General features: G+C 46.3%; 2 protein-coding genes across 3 annotated transcripts; both read right to left on the minus strand.

Moving 5' to 3' along the window:
• Positions 1-17,144: 17,144 nt before the first annotated feature.
• Positions 17,145-21,229, minus strand: LOC125547896 (uncharacterized). Of its 2 annotated transcripts, none has more exons than XM_048711635.2 (7): positions 20,163-21,229; positions 19,077-19,392; positions 18,524-18,965; positions 18,319-18,418; positions 18,019-18,168; positions 17,773-17,883; positions 17,145-17,699 (listed from the first exon to the last, which is right to left on the minus strand). In XM_048711635.2, the coding sequence occupies exons 1-7, from the start codon at positions 20,496-20,498 to the stop codon at positions 17,160-17,162; spliced, it is 1,995 nt and encodes a 664-aa protein (XP_048567592.2). In that variant the 5' UTR covers positions 20,499-21,229; the 3' UTR covers positions 17,145-17,159. The 2 variants fall into 2 exon arrangements, with proteins under 2 accessions (XP_048567592.2, XP_048567593.2); XM_048711636.2 differs by having other exon boundaries at positions 17,145-17,694; positions 20,163-21,208.
• A 1,201-nt stretch (positions 21,230-22,430) lies between these two features.
• LOC125542652 (triosephosphate isomerase, cytosolic) lies at positions 22,431-25,584 on the minus strand. Its single transcript, XM_048705775.2, has 9 exons — positions 25,382-25,584; positions 24,731-24,806; positions 24,486-24,609; positions 24,098-24,182; positions 23,714-23,846; positions 23,155-23,249; positions 22,982-23,060; positions 22,801-22,883; positions 22,431-22,701 (listed from the first exon to the last, which is right to left on the minus strand). Exons 1-9 carry the CDS (start codon positions 25,574-25,576, stop codon positions 22,654-22,656), a joined length of 918 nt encoding a protein of 305 aa, XP_048561732.2. The 5' UTR covers positions 25,577-25,584; the 3' UTR covers positions 22,431-22,653.
• Positions 25,585-25,597: the final 13 nt, after the last annotated feature.

A 25,597-nucleotide genomic window follows, 5' to 3' on the forward strand; every position in this document is an offset into this window, starting at 1 on the left:
GCCATTTCCAAACCGTAACTCCGATTTCGGCGTTCTTCATATCGTTTTCAAGCAATTTCATCTCATCTTTCCAGTGGCACACTTGGAATTCCAAGTTGAGGCTAGGTTCATGCATCTCCTGTCATATCTTGCATTTTGCATCCCGCATAGCATATCATCATTTCATCATATTGCTTGGTCTTGCACGTGGTTGATTGTATCCTTATTGCTTGTTTGTCTTGTTTGGGTAGAGCCGGGAGACGATTTCGCTAACGAGGAGCCCGTTGAGTTTGCTCTTGAGGATCCAGTCAACTCTGACAACTGTGCAGGCAAGATGATCATACCCTCGAAATCACTACTATCTTTGCTATGCTAGTTTGCTCGCTCTTTTGCTATGCCATTGCTACGATGCCTACCACTTGCTTGAAAGCCTCCTAAATTGCCATGTCAAACCTCTAACCCACCATTGTCCTAGCAAACCGTTGATTGGCTATGTTACCGCTTTGCTCAGCCCCTATTATAGCGTTGCTAGTTGCAGGTGAAGATTGGAGGCCGTTCCTTGTTGGAACATCTTTTATTTACTTGTTGGGATATCATTATATAGCCATGTTATCTTAATGCATCTATATACTTGGTAAAGGGTGGAAGGCTCGGCCTCTCGCCTAGTGTTTTGTTCCACTCTTGCCGCCCTAGTTTCCGTCATATCGGTGTTATGTTCCCGGATTTTGCGTTCCTTATGCGGTTGGGTTATAATGGGAACCCCTTGATATTTCGCCTTGATTAAAGCTTTTCCAGCAATGCCCAACCTTGGTTTTACCATTTGCCACCTAGCCTTTTCTTTCCCTTGGGTTCTGCAGACTCAAGGGTCATCTTATTTTAACCCCCCCCCCCCGGGGCCAGTGCTCCTCTGAGTGTTGGTCCACCTGTCAGCTACCGGTGGCCACCAGGGGCAACTCTGGGCTGGCCTACCCGTACCTAGGACAATCTGAGTGTGCCCTGAGAAAGAGATATGTGCAGCTCCTATCAGGATTTGTCGGCACATTCGGGCGGTGTTGCTGGTCTTGTTTTAACCTGTCGAGGTGTCTTGAGTTACCGAGATACCGAGTCTGATCGGAACATCTTGGGAGGAGGTCTATTCCTTCGTTGACCGTGAGAGCTTGTCATGGGCTAAGTTGGGACTCCCCTGCAGGGATTGAACTTTCGAAAGCCGTGCCCGCGGTTATGGGCAGATGGGAATTTGTTAATGTCCGGTTGTAGATAACTTGAACCTTAACTTAATTAAAATGAATCAACCGAGTGTGTTACCGTGATGGCCTCTTCTTGGCGGAGTCCGGGAAGTGGACACGGTGTTGGAGTAATGTTTGCGCAGGTTGTTCTCTAGTTTCTCGCTCGTGCTTTGCCTCCTCTTCTCGCTCTCTTTTGCGAATAAGTTAGCCACCATACTTGCTAGTCGCTTGCTGCAGCTCCACCCATATTTTACCTTGCCTTGCCTATAAGCTTAAATAGTCTTGATCGCGAGGGTGCGAGATTGCTGAGTCCCTGTGGCTCACAGATTACTATTACACCAGATGCAGGGTCTGATGATTCCGCTCCAGGAGACGCGTGTGAGCTCAAGTGGGAGTTCGATGAAGACTCTCAATGATACTACGTTTCCTTTCCCAATGATCAGTAGTGGTGCCCAGTTGGGGGTGATTGGGACCGTGTCGCATGTTGGGTTCTCTTTTATTTTGGCGCCGTAGTCGGGCCATGAGTGTTTGGATGATGTAATGTTATTTATGTACTTGATTGACGTGGCGAGTGTAAGCCAACTATGTTAACTCCCCTTCTATTATTACATTACATGGGATGTTTGTGAAGATTGCCTAACTTGCGACATATGCCCTCAATGCGATTATGTCTCTAAGTCGTGCCTCGACACGTGGGAGCTATAGTCGCATCGAGGGTGTGACAGTTTAGGAATTCTTTTTACTCCCTAGTCCCTTCATCACTCTGGTAAGGCATCCTGACGTAGAGTTTTGACTCTCCTCTTCTCAAATTTCACTAAAAAAATTTAGGATCACGCGGGTATCTTGGAATCGTTCCGATCGATTTGTGACGAGAACATTGTTCTTGGTGCCTCCTGTCATTTAGGGGTTGTGGCAGTGTCCCGGGGAGTTGAGCTCTGAGGTGTTGTCATCACAATTTTATCGTTGCAGTTCTGGAATACCTGAGTTTAGTTTCGCCGACATCGAAAATCTCTTTTATGCAGTTGTTGGTGAGATAACCTCGACGCCACCCAGTACTGGGGCGGGAGTTCGGGAGTATTGCCATAACTTGTATAACGGATGCTTTTCGAAGGTTGAGGTAGATGATTTCCGAAGGTTTCTTGGTTATGTGTTGAAGGATGGATACAGCTGGATGTAGGATTTGCTAGTTTTTGGTGAGATATTATGCTTCCCCTGTATCCCCAACACCTGATTGCATAACCGGAAAGTTTCGGGAGTTTATAAGTGGGAATTCAAGTAGCTCTTAGGATGTCTTTCCGACGGATATATGATATGAAATTGGGGTTCGACGTCTAGTGGTCCGCCTATCCACGGTCGGTTTTACAGTGGTCTCGTTGTGTCTTAAAGAGTCCTTGGCTATGCCGACTCGGGGACGCTTTGTATGTCATGTGCACTGCCTTGTACATGATGGTGTTGTACGATCGAGCCCGTGTAGGCCCCACCACGAAAACTTCGGACGAAATCTCTATCATATGTTTGTTCCGGCTTATTCTGCAAGCCAATCCTTTGTTTTTGTTTGGAGTTGTGGTATTCGAGCTGCTTCAATGTCAAATGTTGATTCCATACCTTTCCTAAGTGGTGTTCTCATACTCCTATGTGAATACAAATCCTTCATGATAATCGAGATTGTCATGTCAATCCTTGTCAACCGGTGTGTTTCTCTTCAAGTGGATTCGATCATTTCAACTTCCGCAAGATCAATTATCACTTATTCTCAACGGTGTTCGTTTCATCCATCCCAAATTGTCTTTGTTTTCCCGCCCACCCACCCATTTTTCTTCAAGGATTCAGATTTCTTGATCAAGTGGCCATCTTATTCATGTGAAGTCTCTCCATTCCTTTTTACGTCAATGTTCTTATCCGTTGTTTCTCAGGAAGATGCCAACGGAGCTTCAAGTTCGTCACCCTTCACTCATTTTTCTTCTCCGGTGGTTTAAATTCAAGCGTTATTGATCATATCTTTCTCCTCGTTTCAAATACCTTCTCATGCCGGTGCACCTTTTATTCATTCACTTCTTGCTATTTAATTGTTCCGGAGTGCTCAAGATATCTCGAAGATTCGTGTTTCCACTCTGCATTCGTTCAAGCTCTTTCGAGATTGGTATCTCATTCAAGTCATTTAATCCAACCGGTGCAACCTCTCTTTTAAATCATTTCAACGGTGTTTCTCTTGAGTGGGCCCTAACCCACAGGTCTTTTCCAGGATCTTACCTGACTCTTCTATTTTCCCGGAGCTATCCTAAATTCTTTTTGAAGTTTGACGTAAGAATGATTTATCATCAGTCAAATGTCTTTCCCCAAGATCTTCCAAATTCTTTTCATCATTGGCTCAACTTTTCTATTCTTCTTTATTTCGGAGTGTCTCAACAATTCTTGGTGGTGTTTTCCCGTCGTCATTCTTGTATTTTGAAGAGCGAAGAAGATTTTCTATTATATCTTGCTCCTTTCTCTTCAAGATTTATGGCTCTAGCTTTGTGCCATCCTCTCATAATGGGTTTTGATTGTGAGAATTCTTTCACCCACCCAGAGCATTTCATGAGTTGTTCCCATTTTTTTTCCTCCGAAGGCCATTTTTTCAAATATTATTCATTCTCAGCTTTCAGCTATCATTCTCCAAATCTTACCGATGCATCATTCAAATATCCTCTAATCAACTCATGATTTTTCGTTCACTTGCATATAAATTCTCTCAAGCATCTTCATTCATTTGCTAATTCTTCCCGGTGTTTTCTTTATCTTCTCTTCGTTCATTTTAGTTCTTACGGTGGTTCGTTCAAGATTTCTTTTCCTTATCAATTTATTCGTTATTTCAATTCTACCGGTGGTTCGTTGAAGACCTTCCCAAGTTTGCGCTATATCTCGCTTAATCCTTTCTACGAGAATAAGTAGTATGCCAATTCAATTGCTTGTCATCAATTTGAAAGGATAAGCATAATGCAATTCTTATTCTTGTTTCATCGAGTTTATTCAATTCCTTATTCCGGAGATGCATCATATCACATTCTTGGTTCGAGATGCTTTATCTTTTCTTTTCCCGGAGTTCCTAGCTCTCGCAATTACATCACCACGGAGATTCATTTAAATCATTGCAAGGCTTCAACCTTATTCTTTTCATCCTCCATTTCGATTGACCATTTCTTTTATTACCGGAGTTCTCATGAAGGCTCTACAAGATGGTTCATCAAGGATGTAATTCTTTCTCGAAGTGTTCATCGAGATTCTTTTCAAAGGAGCTCAAGTATTCTTTATCTTTCATTTTAAAGTGCAATTCGTTCAACCGTATCATTCGAAGTGGTATTATGTCATTCTTGATAATTTGAGTTCATGTTTCATGAATCACATGTTGTTAAGAATGAGATATTTTAAATCCATCAATCTCGTCATTGGAGTTACCTTGGGTTATATTTTCACCTAAAGCTTTCCCTAAGGATTGTTGCTATTTATGGTGCTTATAAATGATCCAAGTTCTTCATTTATCCTCCCGGTGAAATAGCTTTCTCGTCTCCTTGTTCATATCAATCCAATTCTTTTCCCGTGAGTGGCAGGTTGTCACCTCATAATTTGAGATGTATTTCATAAGACCATATAAAGATTATTCTTTTCGTTGTTGGTTTTCCAACAACTACATTCTAGCATTTGTTGTAAGCGTGCTCCCTCAAGATCTTGTTTCCCTTCGTTCATTCCATTCCATTCTTCCGTTCCTGAGGCATTGTGATGTTTCTCTCAACCCATCTTCTCGGATTGTCAGGTCCATGTTTTGATCGTGTTTATCCTTTTAACCGGAGTATTGTGTCCCTTTGATCAAGCTCTTTCATTTTATCAAGTATCTTCTCATCTTATCAAGTTCTTATTCAAATCCTTTTCTTTTCAATCAGAGTGCTGCCCGAAGTTGTTTCCCCTTGTTCCTCTTTTCTAACGAAGTATTTTCAACCTCGTTCATCTTTGTAGTATTCTTTCTTTCAATTTGTTCAACCTCTCAAGGTTCTTTGGTTTCATTCGTTTGTCAAAGAAACAACTTAGTTTTACCTCTTCTATTTCTCTTCCGTTGTCCCTCCGGTGCCATCCTAGATCTCGGGACGAGATCCTCTCGTAGTGGTGGAGTGTTGTAACGCCCCGAGACCGTTGCGCCAGGTGTCGTCCAGTTATTCGTTGTTGTTGCCTTGTCATTTGCTTGCGTGTTGCATCTTGTCATGTCATCATGTGCACTGCATCATCATGTTTTCAAAACTTGCATCCGTCCGGGTTCCCCCAGTTCCGCCCGTTGTCCGTTCTGAGCCCAGACACACTTGCACGCGCCCGTGGCATGTCCGAAATAATATTTTATAAGTGGCTGGAAAATGTTCTCGGAATGGGTTGAAACTTGGCGTGTGGTTTTATTTTAGTGTAGATAGACCGCCTGTCAAGTTTCATCGCATTCGGAGTTCGTTTGATTGCCCAACCATTAAACTATAGCGGCAGTATAGCCGGTCTATCGTCGGACGTTTTGGTCTCTGAAGCAGTCGTTGGGCCTCTCTCTATTCTCTTCTCTCAGCCCACAACTAGCTCTCTAAACCCCCCCCCCCCTTGGATCGAAACCACCGGATCGCGATCGGACGCTCCGAAACGCTCTCAAAACCCCTCCAAACCCTAATCCTAACCCCCTTCCCTATAAAAACCACCTCCCCTTCCATTTTGGGCAGCTACCTACCACTCCTCCTATAATTCCGCGCCCCAAACCATCAGCCGCCGCCTCCACCTTGTCTTCCGGCGCCGCCCAGCCGCACCCTGCCACTTGGCAAGCCGTGAGTGGCTGCGCCGCCACCAGCCGCCCACTGTGGCCTCTCCCATGCCGCTACGCGTCCCTCCTGGCGTCCCGCGCCGCCGTGGCCCTCCCAGGCCCGGGGCAAGCCCGCGAAGCCCATCGGGGCCCGTCCCTGACCCCGCGCGCCTCAACCTTCGATCCAGATCGGGGGAGCCCCGATCTCCTCTCCCTGTCGCCCCGCCGTCCGCCGCCGGCGACCAAGGCCGCCGGAGCACGCCCGCCGACGACCTCCTCCGCCACCCAGGTCTTGTCGTCCCTTTCGTTCGCCTCCTCCTCTCTTCCTTCTCCTCACCACGTCTTCCTCTCACCCCCGAGTCAAACCGTTCTCTAGCAGATAACCACCACCACCGCCATGGGAGTTCGCCGGCACCGGAGCTCCCTCGGCGCCGCCCTCGACCACCGCTGCTGGATCCGCCCGGAAGAGAAAGCCGCTGCCTCCGGATCCGTCGTCCTCCGCCGCCTCGCATCCGTTCCCGACCTCGTCTCTGGCTGTCCCACGCCCCTGGACCTCGCCGGAGTTGCGCTAGGCCGCCGTCGTTGTCCTGCTTCGGGGACGAGCACGAACTGCTCGACCCACTCCTTCCTTGACCACGGCCACCTCCCCATGGGCCGATACCCAGAGCAGGGCCCGGCCTGTGCCAAGTCGGCCTGCTGCACCCGCTCCGTCCGCACCAGGCCAGATCTGCCAACCGGCCCAAGGCCCACTGTGAGCAGATCCCCCAGCCCCTCCTCTCTGTTGGCCCATCTTGCACTAGTTTCGGCCCCTATGTTTTTTTCCTGGACCTGCGAATTTTGCTTTTATCCATTTGCTGCCTATTTTGCAGAAAAGCCCCTAGACTTCAGGCATATTTTAACTCACAAACTAAGCATCACATGTAAAAACTTAATATATGTAACTTGACTACAATTTCATCTAGTTTCATAATATCCAACTTTCAACCATGTTTAAAATATTTAAAATGATGTTTGGTTAAATTTACTTCTATGCCATGTTAAAATGCTTTAATTCATAACTAAATAACCGTAGCTCCGATTTTAATAATCTTTATATGTAAATGGGGTAGAAAAATGCCTAGTTTAACATGATGGCCTTACTTCGCATGTTTAATAACTCTAAAATTATGATTAGGGCAGAACAGTACCAAACCAATATATGCATATGGGGATTTACCGGAATTGTTGTTCGTTGCTTCCGGCCTCATTTAAACTTGACTAGATAGGTAGTTTTGTTTTGCTTCACCCTCTTGCCATGTTAATCAACATTTAATCTTGTTGGGTACATAAACGAGAGAGAACTAAATAAGTCATGTGGTGTTTTCTTCAATATGCAACTCCGTTGCATAATGAGCTCCACTTAATTTGTAGGATTGTTTGTGCATTTTGCCATGCCATGCCATGTATCATTAAACCGGACATACATCATACTTGGTTGTGCATCATGCCATGTCCATGTGTTGTTTATTTACTATGTTGTGTGCTTCTTTCCAGTGTTGCTTCTTCGGGTTGGTTCCGTTAATGTCGCGTTTGTGAGGAACTGTTCGACTACGTCCGTTTGTCTTCTTCATGGACTCGCTCTTCTTCCTTGCGGGATTTCAGGCAAGATGATCATACCCTCGAAATCACTTCTATCTTTTCTTGCTAGTTGCTCGCTCTTTTGCTATGTCTATGCCACGATACCTACCACTTGCTTATCATGCCTCCCATATTGTTGAACCAAGCCTCTAACCCACCTTGTCCTAGCAAACCGTTGTTTGGCTATGTTACCGCTTTGCTTAGCCCCTCTTATAGCGTTGTTAGTTGCAGGTGAAGATTGAAGTTTGTACCTTGTTGGAACATGGAGATGTTGTTCCTTGTTCGGAACATGTTTACTTGTTGGGATATCACAATATATCTTATTTAATTAATGCATCTATATACTTGGTAAAGGGTGGAAGGCTCGGCCTTATGCCTGGTGTTTTGTTCCACTCTTGCCGCCCTAGTTTTCCGTCATATCGGTGTTATGTTCCCGGATTTTGCGTTCCTTACACGGTTGGGCTATTATGGGAACCCCTTGACAGTTCGCCTTGAGTAAAACTCCTCCAGCAATGCCCAACATTGGTTTTACCATCTGCCACCTAGCCTTTTCTTTTCCCTTGGGAGTCGCGCTCCTGAGGGTCATCATTATTTTACCCCCCCCCCCGGGCCAGTGCTCCTCTGAGTGTTGGTCCAACCTGTCAGCTGCCGGTGGCCACCAGGGGCAACTCTGGGCTGGCCTACCCGTACCTAGGACAATCTGAGTGTGCCCTGAGAAAGAGATATGTGCAGCTCCTATCGGGATTTGTCGGCACATTCGGGCGGTGTTGCTGGTTTAGTTTTACCTTGTCGAAATGTCTTGTAACCGGGATTCCGAGTCTGATCGGGTCTTCCCACTAGAAGGAATATCCTTCGTTGACCGTGAGAGCTTGTGATGGGCTAAGTTGGGACACCCCTGCAGGGTTTTGAACTTTCGAAAGCCGTGCCCGCGGTTATGGGCAGATGGGAATTTGTTAATGTCCGGTTGTAGAAAACCTGAAGTTGACCTTAATTAAAATGCATCAACCGCATGTGTAACCGTAATGGTCTCTTTCCGGCGGAGTCCGGGAAGTGAACACGGTGTTGGAGTAATGCTTGACGTAGGTTGTTCTAGGATCACTTCTTGATCATAGTTGTTCGACCGTGCTTTTGCCTTCTCTTCTCGCTCTCATTTGCGTAAGTTAGCCACCATATATGCTAGTCGCTTGCTGCAGCTCCACCTCATACCTTTTAGCCTTCCTATAAGCTTAAATAGTCTTGATCGCGAGGGTGTGAGATTGGTGAGTCCCCGTGACTCACAGATACTTCCAAAACCAGCTTGCAGATGCCGATGAGTCCGTGCAAATGACGCAACCAAGCTCAGGAGGAGCTCGATGAAGATCTTGTCCTTTGTGTTGTTTCGTTCTAGTTGATCAGTAGTGGAGCCCAGTTGGGGCCGATCGGGGACCTTGTCGCATTTGGGGTTCTTCTTTTATTTCGGTTCCGTAGTCGGACCTTGATTGTATTTGGATGTTGTAATGCTTTATTCATGTATTTGTGTGAAGTGGCGATTGTAAGCCAACTATGTATCTTTTTCCCTTATGTATTACATGGGTTGTGTGAAGATTACCTCACTTGCGACATTGCTTTCAATGCGGTTATGCCTCTAAGTCGTGCTTCGACACGTGGGAGATATAGCCGCATCGAGGGCGTTACATTTGGGTTTTGCGATCTTGGAAAACAGGTTATACCAACGACAGCAGAACAGAACCACACATCGATGAACCTCGAAACTGGAGATATACTGCAACTGAACAATGTCTATTATGTTAGCATACATTTCAGTTGTCTCTTTGTCGTATGTATCCATGCTCATGATGGCATTGTTTTGTGTCTTCCTGCCTTCGTCCGTGCAAGGGTGTTGTAGCGCACATCTCCAACAATGCAAGATTCATAATGTCATACCCGAGTATCAGGACTCATTGCTAATGCGTAAAGGGTAACATTAACTGCCTGCCCATCCTCTCGCATATTCTTAACCTATGGTTAGAAAACAGACAAGTTGGTCATCTTATGTACTCAATATATTAAAAAACTGACAGTGCGATTCAAAATCTTACACGGCTCTTCAACCATTTCGCAAATCCTGCCCTAACCGGTTTGTCAATGTTTCTTGGATTTTGCGCGGATAACTCCTTTTTGTAGATGCTACACAACATAGTGATCGCTTCAAACATCTAAATATATAAGAATGTGTTGCAAGTTTAGTAGATTACGATGTATAAGCTGCAGTACTTAGCACTTACTCGATATAAGGTAGAAGCTCAGGACAGTTATTCGCCACATACCAAACCATTTTGTCCAAATCTTTAGGTTTGTCGTATTGTCGACTCTTCCCTGTAACTCGAATAGAACAATCGAAAACATTGATCTCGGGGCTGTTTTCACCACCTTTTTGCTAAGCTGGTCAGCTGTTTCAATGTATTTTGAGCAGAATGTCAATGCTTCTATAGCAATGTAGGCCTCTACAATGGAACCCTCAGATCTAACTTTGTTCCTAACATAGCCCTTGAAAGTGTCTAGCCGCCTTTCAATAGGGTACATCCAGTCATACTGTACTGGACCTTTAAGTAGTGCCTCATCGGGTAGATGAACAGCCAAATGCAACATCACATCAAAGAAGGCTGCAGGATATCTTTACCTAATATTAAAAGACGAAAGTTTTCATAGTTCTCCAGACGTCATCCTTTATATCCACCGTTATCATAAAGACTGACGGCTGAGATTTGAAAGAAGGATTGCTTCATGTCTGTCTCATACTTCCTCCACAAACCAGTTTTTTTCCTAGGTTGTCACGGTCCGTTTGGGCGTGGATACCCCAGAAGCTCACGTCAGATGAATCACCTGAAACAAGGCCAGGAATCCTTTTACAGCTCAAATTATAATCCTCTGAATCCCCTCTTCAATCCCACAGTGTCTCCTCGAACCTATTTGATGCCAAGAGGAGCTCGTGGTGGGCTAAGACAATGGAAGGACGAGCTGGCCCCACGTACCACGGATGGACGTTGGCTTGTGCGGCCGGTCGGGATCCTACAGGTTACTACCGGACTCCGCTTCCCCATCACTGCTAAGCTCCAGATCTAGACCGACCAGACCTGTCTGACCCATCCACCTGGAGTTCCCGAGCTCCACCTAGACCCGCCCACCTCGTGCAATCCCTCCATGGCCCGTCCCTTCCGCTCAGCGTCGTCGCCGCTGGACGTTTGCCCATGGGCTCAAAGTGCTCTGTGCGCTGGCGCGCATCGAACAGTCATAGCGATAGCCGATATGTGCTAGGGTGGCCTGTAGCAGCAACGGCGGCGAGCTCGAGAGACGACGGAGCTCGGTTGCAACGGCCACGGCGAAGCAGTTCGAGGCAAAGTGAGCTAGCTAGCGCGTTGGGTTCCTGGGAATACTAGGACCACGCTTACGTGCTTGGACGTGTCGGAAACCTGCTCTGGCTACGGCGGCTGTGCAGCATGGCGGTCGTGAGCTCTGTCTAAAACGATGAGGCTGGCTAGAGTGCGATCGCAAGCCGTAGGGACGAGGGGAGAGGAAGATGAGCACACGGGGATGCAGAAGAGCAGGTCATCGGGGTTGGAGGTGCTCAGACGGTAATGAAATCGACGGTGGCGGTTGGGGGTCCGAGGTTGATGACGCGATCGATTCGGTTGTCTTGCGGCGTCCCAGCTCATGATCTTCCTCGAAAAGGATGGGCGAGTCATGGCGGAGCTTGTGGCCACATCGATGCATCGAGACGGTGGCGGTGGCTACGCTAATGGCGAGCCAGGTGGTCGCGCCTGGTGCAATATGGTCGCCATGCAGTCCTCCTATAGTCCTATTCCGTGGCGACCTCCTGCTCTTGTTTCTCAATCTCGGTTCCCCACGGGCCCGTGATGCTTCAGCCGTCAACATCGCAAGGTTGCAGGCGCTCACAGGTAAACCTACTAATGCACACCATGGTCGGGGTAACAGGGGAACCCTCTGTTCTTGAATCCTAGCAGTTCCCGTCAGCACATCAGCACCTCCGTATGCACTGCAGCGTCTGTTATGTTTTTAATACTTTTGTGTTATGTTTTCATTACAGTAGAGGTAATACTGATGATCTGGCGCTCCTTTCATCTCTTTGTGTTGTATATATTTTGTGCTCTGATCTTTTACAGATTATTAGTTAGACATGTGAAATTGATGCTGATTATTCTCATTATTATGCAAAATCCATCTGTGTACTATAATTTCACGACACAGAGCCAAAATAAAAGTAGAATTTGGAGGAATAATGCTCCTGAATTTGGGCTTTAGATTTCTGGCGTAGATTGTATTAAGACTGAACCTCAACACCCCAAGTGTTTTTCTTGTTCTTATAGCTTCAAAATTTGTCCAGTTGTTCAAAAGATCCCAAATTCTTTATCGCACTAAAGGCTTTCGAGCTTCTTGAAGTACAGTTTGAAAAAATCCTTCTGTGAAATAACTACTCCAACCATGATCATAAACACATCTGGAATGTATATAGTACTGCCTCCGTATCAAAATATAAGAGCCTACAAAAACATCTTATATTTTGATACGAAAGGAGTAGTTAATTAGGTAGCCACTGAAATTAGAATAGCTGATGGTTTTAAGATGGTAACTTTGTAAGTTGCAAGATTTAGAATAGAATAGAACTTTGCATGAAATAACCTAATGCAAAAGAGGTAACAGGTGCAACACGTAGTGGTATTTCACAAGTTTCTGTGATAGAAGGCCTATAGGAAACTATCCTTACATGGAAAGAAAGGTGACACATGCAACTTGATGTCGTATCTCGCAAGTTTCTATATCTGGTCAGTTATGTGTAGGCAATTTATTTGCTTAGAAATAGAACAAAAGGACACATCTCATAGTTGCAACTAATTTTAGAGGAAACATAGTGGGCCGCATAGTTGAATTTCAAGGGAACAATTATAGTGAGGCAAGTATTTTCATCTAGCGTGCTGCAGAGACTCTCGTCACAAGTCTATATTGTAAGTAGTTGATTTGCTTTGGATATTTGCCCAAGAAGTTGTATTACTTTACTTGCATCTTCTTTCCCTCTCCCTCAAAAGGTTTATACAATCAATCAGTATCTCATGATCTGTCGAAGTAGAGTCCTTGCATCTTCTATAGCATTTGTGATTAAGATTTTTACATTTAGCTTCTATTTGACAAATGAATCTCTAATTCAACATGTAGTTCAACAGAAATCTAATGATCACATATATTTTTTCTATATAGAAGATATTATAGTCAAGCTGACTAAAACTTGATGGGACAAATGCATCACGCGAGGAGCGGGATCAAATTCAGCAACAACAACGCATCTTGCATGTTCGATGAATGTTCTTTCAATATAAATTTTTCACTAAATTTTAATTTTTCCCGTTGCAACGCACGGGCATTTGTGCTAGTATTTTCTCAAGATTGCATAGGATAGTTGGTATCTTGTGTCTAAGATGCTCCACAGCATATATCCTGATATTTCTACTGTGAAGTTCTCTGAAGAATCAACTCTGTAACTGCTCTGTATAAGTCAGGGCAGCCCAATCCTCTAAGGATAATAGGTAAAACCCTAAAGTAGGACGTGACAGTCATGAGTTTTCAATCCTTGTATCTTGTTTTTCATCTGCACTGACTCTCCTTTCAAGGTTGGAAGCAAAACCATGTGGGAATCTCACACGTGACAGGACCTTGCAGGATTATTTTCTTTTTACCTTGTTCAAGACGTACACAACTGGTGTCATATCCCGTGATGAACCATCTTCTCTCACCTGCAAATTGTATCTGATACCCAGGTGTGTCAAATCAATCCTAGATTTTAAGCTATCTTTCGTCTTACCTTCAATATTAAGAAATGTGCCGATAATGTTGTCACATATATTTTTCTTGATGTGCATCACATCAAGATTATGCCGCATATCCAAATCTTTCCAATACTCCAAGTCCCACAAAGTGGACCTGCGGGTAAACAATAATCTCTCTTCTGTCATGCCACGCTTCTTTTTCCCGCTACCATTATCAGGATGGTTTCCTGGTGTAATATCTCTGGCCTTCTGTAATTCCTCATGCAACTCATCGTAGCCTCTTTGGCGTATCACGGTTTTCATGAGCTGCAACGAACACAAGTCTTCGGTATTTTCTAGGACACGGCTTGTTCTTGGCAAGAAAACGGCGGTGTCCAATGTAACATAGCTTGCTAAGTATTGCGTATGACAGCGGATTCTTGTCACAGTGAACACATGTGTTGTAACCATGTGTCGTTCGCCCTGACATAGTGCCCAAAGCCGGATAATCATGGATGCACCAAATTATAACAGCACGCGGAAAGAAATCAGCTAGTGGGTTGTTATATTGGTCTCGAGTCAGAACACCCCTCTATAGCTTTTGAAATTCCTCCACAAGAGGCTTCATGAATAAATCAAAATTCTTTCCAGGACTTTTTAGACCTGGGATGAGCTTGACCATCATGCAGTTTGATTCTTTAGTGCAGATATTTGGTGGCATGTTGTAAGGGATTGTTGAAATATATTGCGCATCTCGTTCCATCAGTTCGAACTTTTGAATGAGTTGGCTGGAGCATGAATTCAATATGATATCCGAGCCAAGAGGTCTTGAGTTCAAGACCCTGCCAATGCAGTATTAAATAAACGATTCTGCGTCCTACATCGATCCCACGTCTAAGGACTAAAATAGCTTAGACGTGAGGGGGAGTATTTTAATATATTGCCCGTCTTCCTCCATCAGTTCGGACTTTTGGATAAGTTGACTGGAGCATGAATTCAATATGGTATCCGAGCCAAGAGGTCTTGAGTTCAAGACCCTGCCAATGCAGTATTATAAAAAAATGATTTTGCAGCCTACATCGAACCCACGTCTAAGAACTAAAATAGTCTAGACATGAGGGGGAGTGTTGAAATGTATTGTCCATCTCGTTCCATCAGTACTCTGGAGGTCAAATGGGTTGAATCCATCTGAAGCTAAGCCAAGTCTAATGTTTCTCGGCTCAGCAGCAAATTTTTTGTGTTTCAGATTGAAGCTTGTCGAGTCACTACCATGAGATGGATGGTTCACTACATTTTCATTTATGTACTCCTAGTTACTAGAATGTCACGGTACATCCTATTTTATTTGAGCATCATAAAACAACTTCTACAATTTTGGTATAATTGAAAAATGTCTCAGAAGCTTATGAGGAATCATCTTCACAGTGTCGCCATCAACAAGCGCAACATCCATTTATCTTCATTTGATATCTTCATGTATCTACCACACGTACATATACACATAATGAAATATAATAATAACTACACAAAAATCTTTCCCCAATAATAAAGCACGGATTGATTCCGTGGGTTCACCGTCACAATACGCTTCTTCCCGTGAATTTACGCTTTCAGTCCATGGTGGATTTATTATACGTTGACGTTTTTTTCGTCGCTAGACTGGGCCGAACCATAAGTCAACATATGGGCTTTTTCTTCGTCGTTAGCCTATGTGCCGAACCATAAGTCAACATATGGGCTTTTCTTCGTTGTTAGCCTATGTGCCGAACCATAAGTCAACATATGGGCTTTTCTTCGTCGTTAGCCTATGTGAGCCATCGAGGTGTTTCCTAAAAATTTGTCCGTGCATTGTTCGTCGATACATGGCGATGAGCCGAATAAGTGGAGTTCAAAAAAGTGTGCCCGACAGAGTCAAACCCACGACCTCCAATATGCACAACCGAAGCAACGCCACCACGCCAAGACGCTTCGTCTGCCCCAACATAGGCCTGCAACAACCCTTATTCTAAGATAATTATAGAGCAGACAAAAATTATTTATTGCGCGTGAGATCGAACTCAAGACCTCACCTATTTTTTGAGATGGTCAACCAACTAGGCTACTGTACGAATGTTGAATAGCACCACCTCGCTACCTTGGAGTTATTCCTACGCGTTTATATACTTTGCAAATTACATGAAATATCAGCAAGTCGATAACAAATAAAGAGGCTGATTACATGAGAAATAAAGAAGGAAAAAAAGGCTAATTATTACATGAGAGGGAAAAGAAGGAAAGAGGGGCGACGTGGACAGAAATAAGGAAGGAAAGAGGGGCGACGTGGACAGAAATAAGGAAGGAAAGAGGGGGCGACGTGGACAGAAATAAGGAAGAAAAGAGAGAGGCTATACGAGGTGCATATATTAATTCAGAGGCAAAGATGCTAATCTTCATGTGATCCCCTCCACTAATAGGGAAAGAGGGAAACAGGTGCATATATTAAATAAAGAAGGAAAGATAGGCCAATTAGAGGCGACGTAAACAAAAATAAGGAAGGAGCTATACGAGGTGCATAGGAGGGAAGAGAGAAGAAAAGAATATTTATGTCTATATAGAAGGAGGACATCACTATCGAAATTCTCCATGCGATCTCTCCTTTATTTATTTATTTATTACTGCCATTAGATGAAAAATACATCAGAACCCACTCCAAAACTAACAAAATTGTCCATTAAATATATCTTTTTTGGAAATTGATCTCTCCTTTAGTAATTAGATTTATTTTGAGAAATTATAGTTATTATAGATGAACAATTCCATGAAAAATACATTAGGGAGTCCTCCCCCACTGTCCTACATGCATAATGTCACGTTAAATAAAAAGGCATCTCCTCCTAAAAGTCATTCGTTCATCCTTTCCTGCTCCACCGAGGCACGGAAGAATCCGTCCTGAACTTCCATCAAGGTTTCTTCGGTCCCCTCCACTCCAACAATTGATTCGCCTCCGGACTTAGCATGCTCCAATCCATGATGGCTTCAACCCATGATTATTGACGCGGCACATGAGATAGGACCATTTTATCTTCTCAATGAAAATTTGACCAGATTTTTTATGTGCGACTTAAAGAGACATACATTTTCACAAATAAATTGTCGAAGGTGAATTACTGCCAACGTCTCTTCCCAAGAATCATGATGAAAAAAGTAACAATTCAAAAGGAATGGATCCAACATTATGTTACTATCGAAATTAGAAATCCTTTTATTTTCATCTATTAAAGAGTAGTACTTCCTCTGTTCATTTTTTATAAGATGTCTCAGACAACATACATTGAACTATTTTGACTTCTGTCTGAAATACCTACAACGTCTTATAAAAGTGAACAGAGGGAGTAGTATTTAAGTTCTTGAAGTACTTGGAAGTCTGACCAAAAATTAGCATGTATGTTCCATTGCTCATAATTCAAATAATATCTGAAAATCCTTTAAATTAGTAATTGAACTTTTGAAGAATATGCTTCGAAGTTAAGAAAATAGGCAACCGACATGAAGCTCTCCCCTTCCTCTCCAACCGCAGCTCTTCCACCATATGTTTCTCCCACTCAAAAACTCTTCCACGCACAACTCAAATTCAACCCAGGGTAGCAGGGTTCTTGAAGGAGGGCATCATTTGAGGGAATGAGTACAATTCTTCACATCTATGGACCATGGTCCAGACAATGGCAATCCTAAAATGGGCCAACTGCCAAAATGAAGATTGAACTCCGATTAAATTCTCCGGTCAAAACATTCAAATAAATCAACCTGTAGCAACGCACGGGCCCTTTTGCTAGTAAGTTTAATTATAGGCAGCAACACGTACGTAGTCGGTGACAGCACGACACCATATATATGCAGCCTAATCCGTACTACTATATACTCGGCACGGCAGTATATGCATTCACGTGACGAGGGGCAGTAGGTATCTGAAGTCGGCGTCGTAAGGCTCGATCTCCACCATCTTCTCCGGCGCCGGAGGCCTGCCGCGGTGGAGGAGTTCCCTGATGGCCCTCTTGAGCTCGGGCGCCCTGGTGGCACGCGGGAGCTGGCTGTGGACCCACTCCAGCAGCGACTCCACGTCGTCGGCGAAGCACCGCATGTGCCAGTGCAGCAGCTTCGGCAGCACGATCGTCGCCGCCGCCGCCGCGGCCTTCGACTTCGTCTTCTTCCTCCTCGCGCCGGCAACGCGGACGCACCGCTCCAGGTACTCCACCTTGGCCGCCTCCAGCTCGCTCGACACCTCCTCCGCCGTGTACACCCGGACCTGCACTTCGTACGTAGTCGATCATGTCAAGCTCAGCAATAACAGTTAGCCATGGCGATCGGTCGAGCTGACACGTACGGGTGGCGAGGAGCGGCTGCCCCTGCAGAGCGCGAAGACGACGTTGGGCTCAGGGTACCCTAGCCCGTAGCAGAGCTGCATGTCCCTCTCCCCTTCCTCCATCATCATCCCCTTCTCAGCCAATTTTCCATACATCCAAAATGTTCAGGTTCAATAATACGACTGTATAATTTGCTTAATCCGTAAGATCAAGGACATCAATCAGGTTACAAGATTGATGTGGAATTCGCTGGGTAGATTTGTTACCTGCCTGTTGCCTTCTGCAGGGGGGTGCCTGAGGAACAGGCGCTCGATCGACAGGACGCTCAGCACCCTTCCTCCCACGTTCACTGAAGCCTGATTCAGCAGGGCCAGCAGCTTGTCCGGCGATGGAGGCAGACCGTGCTGAAGAAATGCCTGAAAATTTGATAACATGGCAAAATTCACAGTTAATTTCTTCGTGGATCAGATATATCAGGCTATGTATGATGCAAAATTGCATTCACCAATTAACTGATTAATGGTGTTCATGTGTTGATCAGCAATCAGCTCAGGTTAAAACCGTACATGCATCACGCAGAAGTTGTAGATGTTGAGCCAGAAGGCCAGCTTCTGCTTGTTGGTCAGGAAGCTCGGATCCACGGTGCACAGCTTGTTCATCAGCACTCTGAAGAAACAAAAAATATATATTTCAAATAGTACATTTGCAACAAATTAAAATTTGTCCGTCCTCTGGCAACGGCAATGATCAGGGTCTCTCTCACACTCTGACCTCAAGTTCTTGATGTCAGCGAGGCACACCGGCACGCGGCTGGAGTCGAACGAGCTCCGGGTGAACTCGATAAACCCATTGCACGGGCCGGCCGCATCCCCTTCGTCGCCGCCGCACTCCGGGGCCGCTGCTGCACGGCTCTTGACGGAGCGGATGGGCGACGGCGCCGCACGGTCGCTCGACGACGATGACGACGACAGCTTGGGGGCGAGGCTTCTGGAGGAGCCTATACAGGATGTGATGTTGAGCTTCGGCGCGCTGCTCAGCTCCAGCTCTGAGTCTGCATGATTCGTTGTCCTGCTCAGCTTGTGGAAGATGGTCACCGTAAGCTTGATGAGCTCCTCCGAAAGCTTGTTTGGACTGCTCGAGCAGATTTTCCTTTCTGGAGGCCTAAGAATTTCGAAAGAGTGGCTACTTCTTCTGCTCTGATCAGTCTCATCGCCTGTCCTCCAAAGATTTCAAAATCAGAATCAACTTGTTGTTCTGCAAGAACTGTTTAAGCAACCTATAAATTCTGGAAGTGCGTCTGCTGGACATTTCATTTCATCTGTACCTTGTGAAGAGACAGACCCAGCAGAGGCCTTGCTCTCACGCTCGAGACCTCCTCCATCACCGCCGCCGCCGCCGCCTGGACCAGGCAGCCTGGGGAGCTGCTCGCCGCCATGGAGCTCCCTCCGGCCAACGGAGTGCCGGCCCGGCGGCCAATCCTGCTGTCGCTGCCGCTGCTGCTGCTGCTGCTGCTGCTGAAGAATGCAGTGGTGAGTCCAGTTGCGCTCCCGGAGGAGGCGCGTCCGCAGGTCGTCGACCTTCTTCTCGAGGTAGAATATCTCGTCCTCCACGATCGCCAGCTCCGCGAGGAGCCCCCTGATCTGCAACGAGAATCGACATAATTACCAACACTTGCAGTGATCAGAACTTCAGAACTACCTATGGTTGGTATGAGCACAGATCAGCATGCCGCCTAACAAAATTACTGAAGAAATGGTGTATGGACTGCTTAGCTAAGTTACCACTTAGTGAAGCAAGCCGTACAGGTGCAATCAAGCGATTTGTCAGGTACGAGAAGGCAGGCAGGCAGGCGGGAATCCTAGGACATGAGGTGTGGGGGATAATGGGGGGTGGCTATGTGCGGACAAATCCGGCATTGTGGCGTGCAATTTGGGAATAGTCCTTTGAGTGTCCTCCTGTGACTCCTGTCGAGCTAGATGTCCGTATGCATCATGCCACACAGCATTTATCCGTCCGTCCACAGAACTATTTTTCGTAAGCTAGCTAATACCGCAGGCAAGCAGACAACGAGGTGGTAGCAGGCATGATCATGACCGACTGTCCAGTCCTGTGATGGACGGCGAGCGATGTTGCATCTGCACTTGCACCGTTAATCTATTACCCCTGAATAGTTGTATGGCCTTCAAGTTTCTACAGTTCGGAGTTGGGACTGAATGTTCGGAACAGTTTTACACTCGGTGACAGAAAACAGTGGCAGCTTCCAAGAAATTTGCCAAAAGCCAGTGATCTAGTAGTGAACTGAGAAAATGAACTTGAGAAACATGCATGCTTGTGCAATCAATTAGGAGTACATGGGAGGAATCAAGTGAGAGTGAGGTAAATTCAGAGTATACCAAGCACAATCGATTACCTTGGCTGGGACGAGGTTGGCGGAGAAGCAGCAGCGGCAGGCGGCGGCGGCATCCAGGCGGCCGGCCTGGAGTGAGCAGCGGAGGACCCGGCTGAGGCGCTCCTCCTTGGCCAGCACGGCCTCCAGCTCCGACACCTCCAGCCGGAGCTCCTCCGCCCGGCACCGCTGCTCCTCCCCCTCGCCGTCCATCAGGAAGTACATGAGCTTCATCTCGCCCCGCGGCGGCCTCCTTCTTAAACCCGCCACCGCCCGCCTCCGGTGGAGGCGCAGCGAGTAACAGCTGGCCCTGGCCCGTGATGATGGCGTCGGTGGCGGCGGCGGCGTCGGCGACCCCATTCAATCGCCCTGTCAAGCAAGCCACGGGTTGCCTCTCGGGGGGGGGGGAGCACCAGCGATAGAGATAGAGGTAGAGGACTGGAGGAGGACGGAGGCGATCACATTCACATGCGGTGCGAGGACGGGCGGGGGCTTCACGGAAACGGGCGGCAAGGCAACTCGCTCGGCGTCGGCGCGCGCATGGAACGCATATGAGCGGCTTCAATTCCCGGGCGGTTGCGCATACGCACGGCCGCGAATTTACGCCCGTGAGCCCGTGACCCCTCTTCTTTGCCCAGCCGAAAACCTTACCGTTTCCCTACGGAAAGGAAGGACGCCATTTCCGACCTGGCGCTCCAAACGGAGCACTGTGCGGCTCGACGTCCGCATTGCCGTGCCGGAGCAAATTTCGCGCCCACGTCGTACAGATATGGGCGTCTGTCCGTGCAAATATTTTGGTGTTTCTCGGCGCAGGCGTCGCAAGAGATTCCACGTCGTTGCTACCGTTTTTGTTTTCAGGCGCAAGGCACCAAAGAAATTCTCTTGTTGCGTCCAGAGAAACAAATCACTGTGTGCTTTTGTCAGCTCAGCGTCCGTGTTGCCGTGACAGAGAATAATTTGTACCCGCGACCGCTTTCACGGAGAGAAATGCATCGATCCGTGCAAGGATTGGTTGCCAACTCAGCGTTCATGTGACAGACGTTGAAAAAATATCTCATCATCCGCAGTGCTAAAAGGGCCCAAAAGCCAGTCCCCTCCTGGACCGTTGGATCGTGCTCGGTGAAATACTCTCGCGACTTGAATTTTTTTTCAAACAAGGCAAAAAACTTGTCATTTTCATTAATTAAGAAGGTAGTGAGAATTGCCCGGTTAATTAAAAAAAGCCAGGCTAAAACCAATACAACTCAACTCACACAACATGGATACCTGGCCACACGCCAACAGTTGGCCACACGCGTGAACAACCGACAGCTTTATCTCCGACTTTGATGACGAGCTTCGCAAGGGGAATATGCAGGACTTGCACTAAACGCGCCCTCCACAAACGACCATCGAGTGTCAGCTCCGATTTCAAAGCAACTCAGCAACCAACGGAAGAGCATCTCAGACACGTCGGGAAAATCTGACTACGGAAGCCGAGCCGCGACCCAAGCTCCTCTTGACATCATCATCCTTGCCAAACAGAAATCAACGCCCCCGAAACGTCCGCCTCGGCAAACCATGCAGCAAAGATGCCGCCATTCACTGATCTCCAGGTTGCGGCCGGCTCCGAAACGATGCCCACAAGAAAGAAGAAGAGGTGAGGCGCCTTCATCGCCCGATCCAACGGATCTAAGGTTTTCCTCCAAAGCATCCCACGACTCTCGTCAGCCGCTCGCGCATGCACGTCCCTCCCCTCCCCACAACGTGTGTCGTGCGGGACTCCGCATGACCGCACCACCTGCCCCTATCCCATGAGCGTGTCTCCTTCAAAACGTTGGTCGACTCGTTGCCACAGCTTAGTGATTCCGCCACTCTGAATCATAAGTCTATTACGCCCCAGCATCCAACCGATTGTCGCGCCTAGCGTCGCCGCTTGCAGCACATGGCATCGCCAGTTCCAGCACACAATGGTCGCAGCAGCCTCCTTGATGCGTCTTGCATCGCCGCTTTGTAGTCCGCTGTTACTCCACCGTTGTGGCATACCATCTTCAATCCATTCCAAAGGAAGAATTCCTATGGATTGTAATACTATGAATCAAACAGCCAATGCAGAAAAAAAAATCCTAAGAGTCAGAATTCCTTCAGAACAATTGAACAAATCCCTTGATTCAAGGCCCTTAGGGCAGTGGACGAGCAGTTGCATGCGGCCCCTACGGGACATGCGGCACACAACGGAGTGACCGGCGAAAGACACAACCGATCAGCCGATACACATTATTATCATTCATTGGAGAAGAAAAGCAGAGATGATTAAACAGCAACAAGAGGAGCTAAAGATTATTGCTGATATATGTTCAGTAGCAAACATTATCATTATTGGCTTGCAAGCTCAAGTCAGGGGGGAGGAAAACAGTAGCAGCTGCTCCACCACAAAATTACTAGCATAGTACACATAATAAACACAGGAGAAAAAGGAGTCTTTTCATCTTCGCTGTCTTCCTCCGCGCCGAGAGGAGACACATCAAGATTTTTCTTAGGCGGACTTCACGGTGGCGGCGTTGATGATGTCGATGAACTCAGGCTGCACGAGCAAGAGGAGAACAGTGTTTAGTCATATGGGTGCAGGTAAATAAGGCATGATGATGATGAATACTCTACTCTGTTTGTGTTCTCTGTTTACCTTCAAAGAAGCTCCACCAACGAGGAAACCATCGACATCGGGCTGCCCGGCCAACTCCTTGCAGCTTGCACCAGTTACAGATCCTACAGTAACAAGGCGCGCATAATCAGATATCAAGATGACTTGGCAGTAAATGTGTACACAAGGAGGCATTTGTGTTCAAACAATGGGTATACATTACCTCCATAGATGATCCGTGTGGATTCAGCAACCTCGGGGCTCACATTGGTCTTGAGCCAGTCCCTCAGATTGGCATGGACCTGACAACATAGGACAAATCCGAGTATTAGCCATAAGAAAATATGCTTGAAATCAAAGGAGCATACATTAATCTTCAAATGCATTAACACTTACTTCCTGCGCCTGAGCCGGTGTCGCAACTTTACCGGTGCCAATGGCCCACACTGGTTCGTAAGCGACAACCACATTGGTCCAGTCCTTGATCTTGTCTGTAAAACAAACAATCATCTCAGCCGACACTTTCAGGTGATATTTTAATATTCTATACAAAGTCTGCGTTGGTCACTGAAAACAGGTATGGCAAAGCATAACATGTGGATATCCAATCATGAACAGCAGATACGAGCAATTTGTGATATGCATGTTCAAAGCAAATAGCAATGCTGAATTTATCATAATGGTAGTTACTGAGTTTGTTTCTCCCCTGTAGTCTTAAAAGTATTATCAAGATTTAACTGCTGTGAAGTAAAATTATCATCAATGAAGAAACAAATTTAGCTAGCTTTTGCAAGCATAAACTTCATGCCAGGAAATTAAACACCCAAAGCTGAGACGATTCATCACAAACCATCAAGATCAATGGTAAAAGAATTCAAGAGAATATAAACACAATGATACAACAATTCAAAGGTAAATTTGTGTATGTTCATGTTCACAAACTAAAGGTCCGTACCAGCAATTGCTTTTGTCTGTTCAGCGACAACTGCCATGGTTGATCCAGCTTCTCGCTGCTCGAGAGTCTCACCAACACATGCAATGACCTTCAAGCCCTGAGCAAGTGCATATGCAACCTTCTCTCCAACAAACTGCCATTCAAGAAAGAGGAGAGGATTTAGCGCTGAAAACTCCTTAAATCAGTCATGTCATTGCAATTATTTTCAGAAAACAAAATCAACTGCAATGAATTATCAACCAAATATATTGCAGGAAATCCCCATCAGAATAAGAGTGATTTTTCCACAATTTGGTGATACTGTAATATTTTACGTTTGTTCACTGTATTTGCAAATGGAAAGGCACAATGGTATATTGTGAATAGATGTAAACTGCAGCATACCTCGCTTGATTCTCCCATCAAGCTCCTCCTTTCAGAGTGTCCAAGGATGACCCAGGGAACGCCAAGGTTGACAAGCATCTCAGCACTGCATTAGCAACAGGTTTTGAACCAACGTATAAGTTGAATGTGGAGTAAACAAAACAAAAACGGGTGCAAATATAAGAATTATTCATCTGAATTAGATATTAATCACTAAACAAATCTAACAACAATACTGAATGTGTGAACAAAACGAATGAACATTGGTTTAGAAGCGAGAGCCCTATTTCTAGACCGTGTTAAAGCAAACATGACAATTTGTAGCAGTGAAAGACAGCATATGTTTGCCTTGCAGGTTAGCAGTTAATCCATGGCATTAAAACATACTGGCAGAGAACAGAATGCTAACCTGACTTCACCGGTGAAAGCACCGCCCTTCTTCACCCAGCAGTTCTGAGCAGCGACTTGGATCTCTGGGCGCAGCTTACCCTTGACGGTGGGAAGGAAGACATAGGGCGGGCTGACGACGACCTCTGCAGTTCATCAGCCAATAAAACCATAAGCACATCCCGCAATGCAGCTTTAAGCGTCGCCAAAATTTGACACAGGGTGACCAAAAACATATAAGGCCGCGCACAGGGCAGGCATCCATACCAACAACATCCGTAGAGGCGATCTGTCCAGCGTTCAGAGTGTTGACGATACTCTCTACCTGTTCGACAGTTCCATTCTGCACACATCAAGAAGAGCCGTGTCAGCACCAAGCAATCAACTCATCAGAGATGAACTCACACTAAACTGTTCCAGACTAGCCGCAAACAGGTAACAGCTAGCGAGATCAAACTGCCAAAGCAGGTAACAGCTAGCGAGATCAAACTGTCTTTCATCCTAGATGAACTTCTCCTACAGACCCAGGTACACAGTAATAATAGCTCTAAGCACCCCCAAAAAATAAGCACAGGTAACTGATGATGCATCCAACGATCAATTAAGACGAGATCATTGGAATTATCGCCCAGATCTTCACAAGAAGATCCCATCGCATCCATCCTTCCCAATTAAGAAAAACGCCGGCACACACACTAATACAGCTAATCTGTGCACCGATCTGAACCGAGAGCGGCGAAGCTACCGCTCAAATCTAAGGACAATCTTGCCGATTTGACGCTCGAATAACCCTCCAGATCCACCAAACAGCGCATAATAAGACCCAGACACCCGATTCGTCCACGCCGATCCATCCCCCCATTCAACACGGAGCCACGACGAGAAATAAAGAGGGATCAGGGGGGCGAGACCACGTACGCATTTCCAGTTGCCGCCGACGAAGAACTTGCGGCCCATGGCGACGGAGGAGGGGGGAGATCGGATCGGGTTGGGACGGACGGGCGGACGGGAGAGGGGGAGGTCGAGATTGGATTTGGTGGCGTTTCTTTTCTTCTTGTGGAGGAAGAAAGGCACGGCGGGGGCGGGGGCGAGGATATAAAGGGAGGGCCACATGAGGCCGGCCGGCCTCGGGCG

Source organism: Triticum urartu, chromosome 3A, assembly GCF_056163025.1.
Source record: "Triticum urartu cultivar PI428250 chromosome 3A, HENAU_Tu73, whole genome shotgun sequence".
NCBI classification, from domain to species: Eukaryota; Viridiplantae; Streptophyta; class Magnoliopsida; order Poales; family Poaceae; genus Triticum; species Triticum urartu.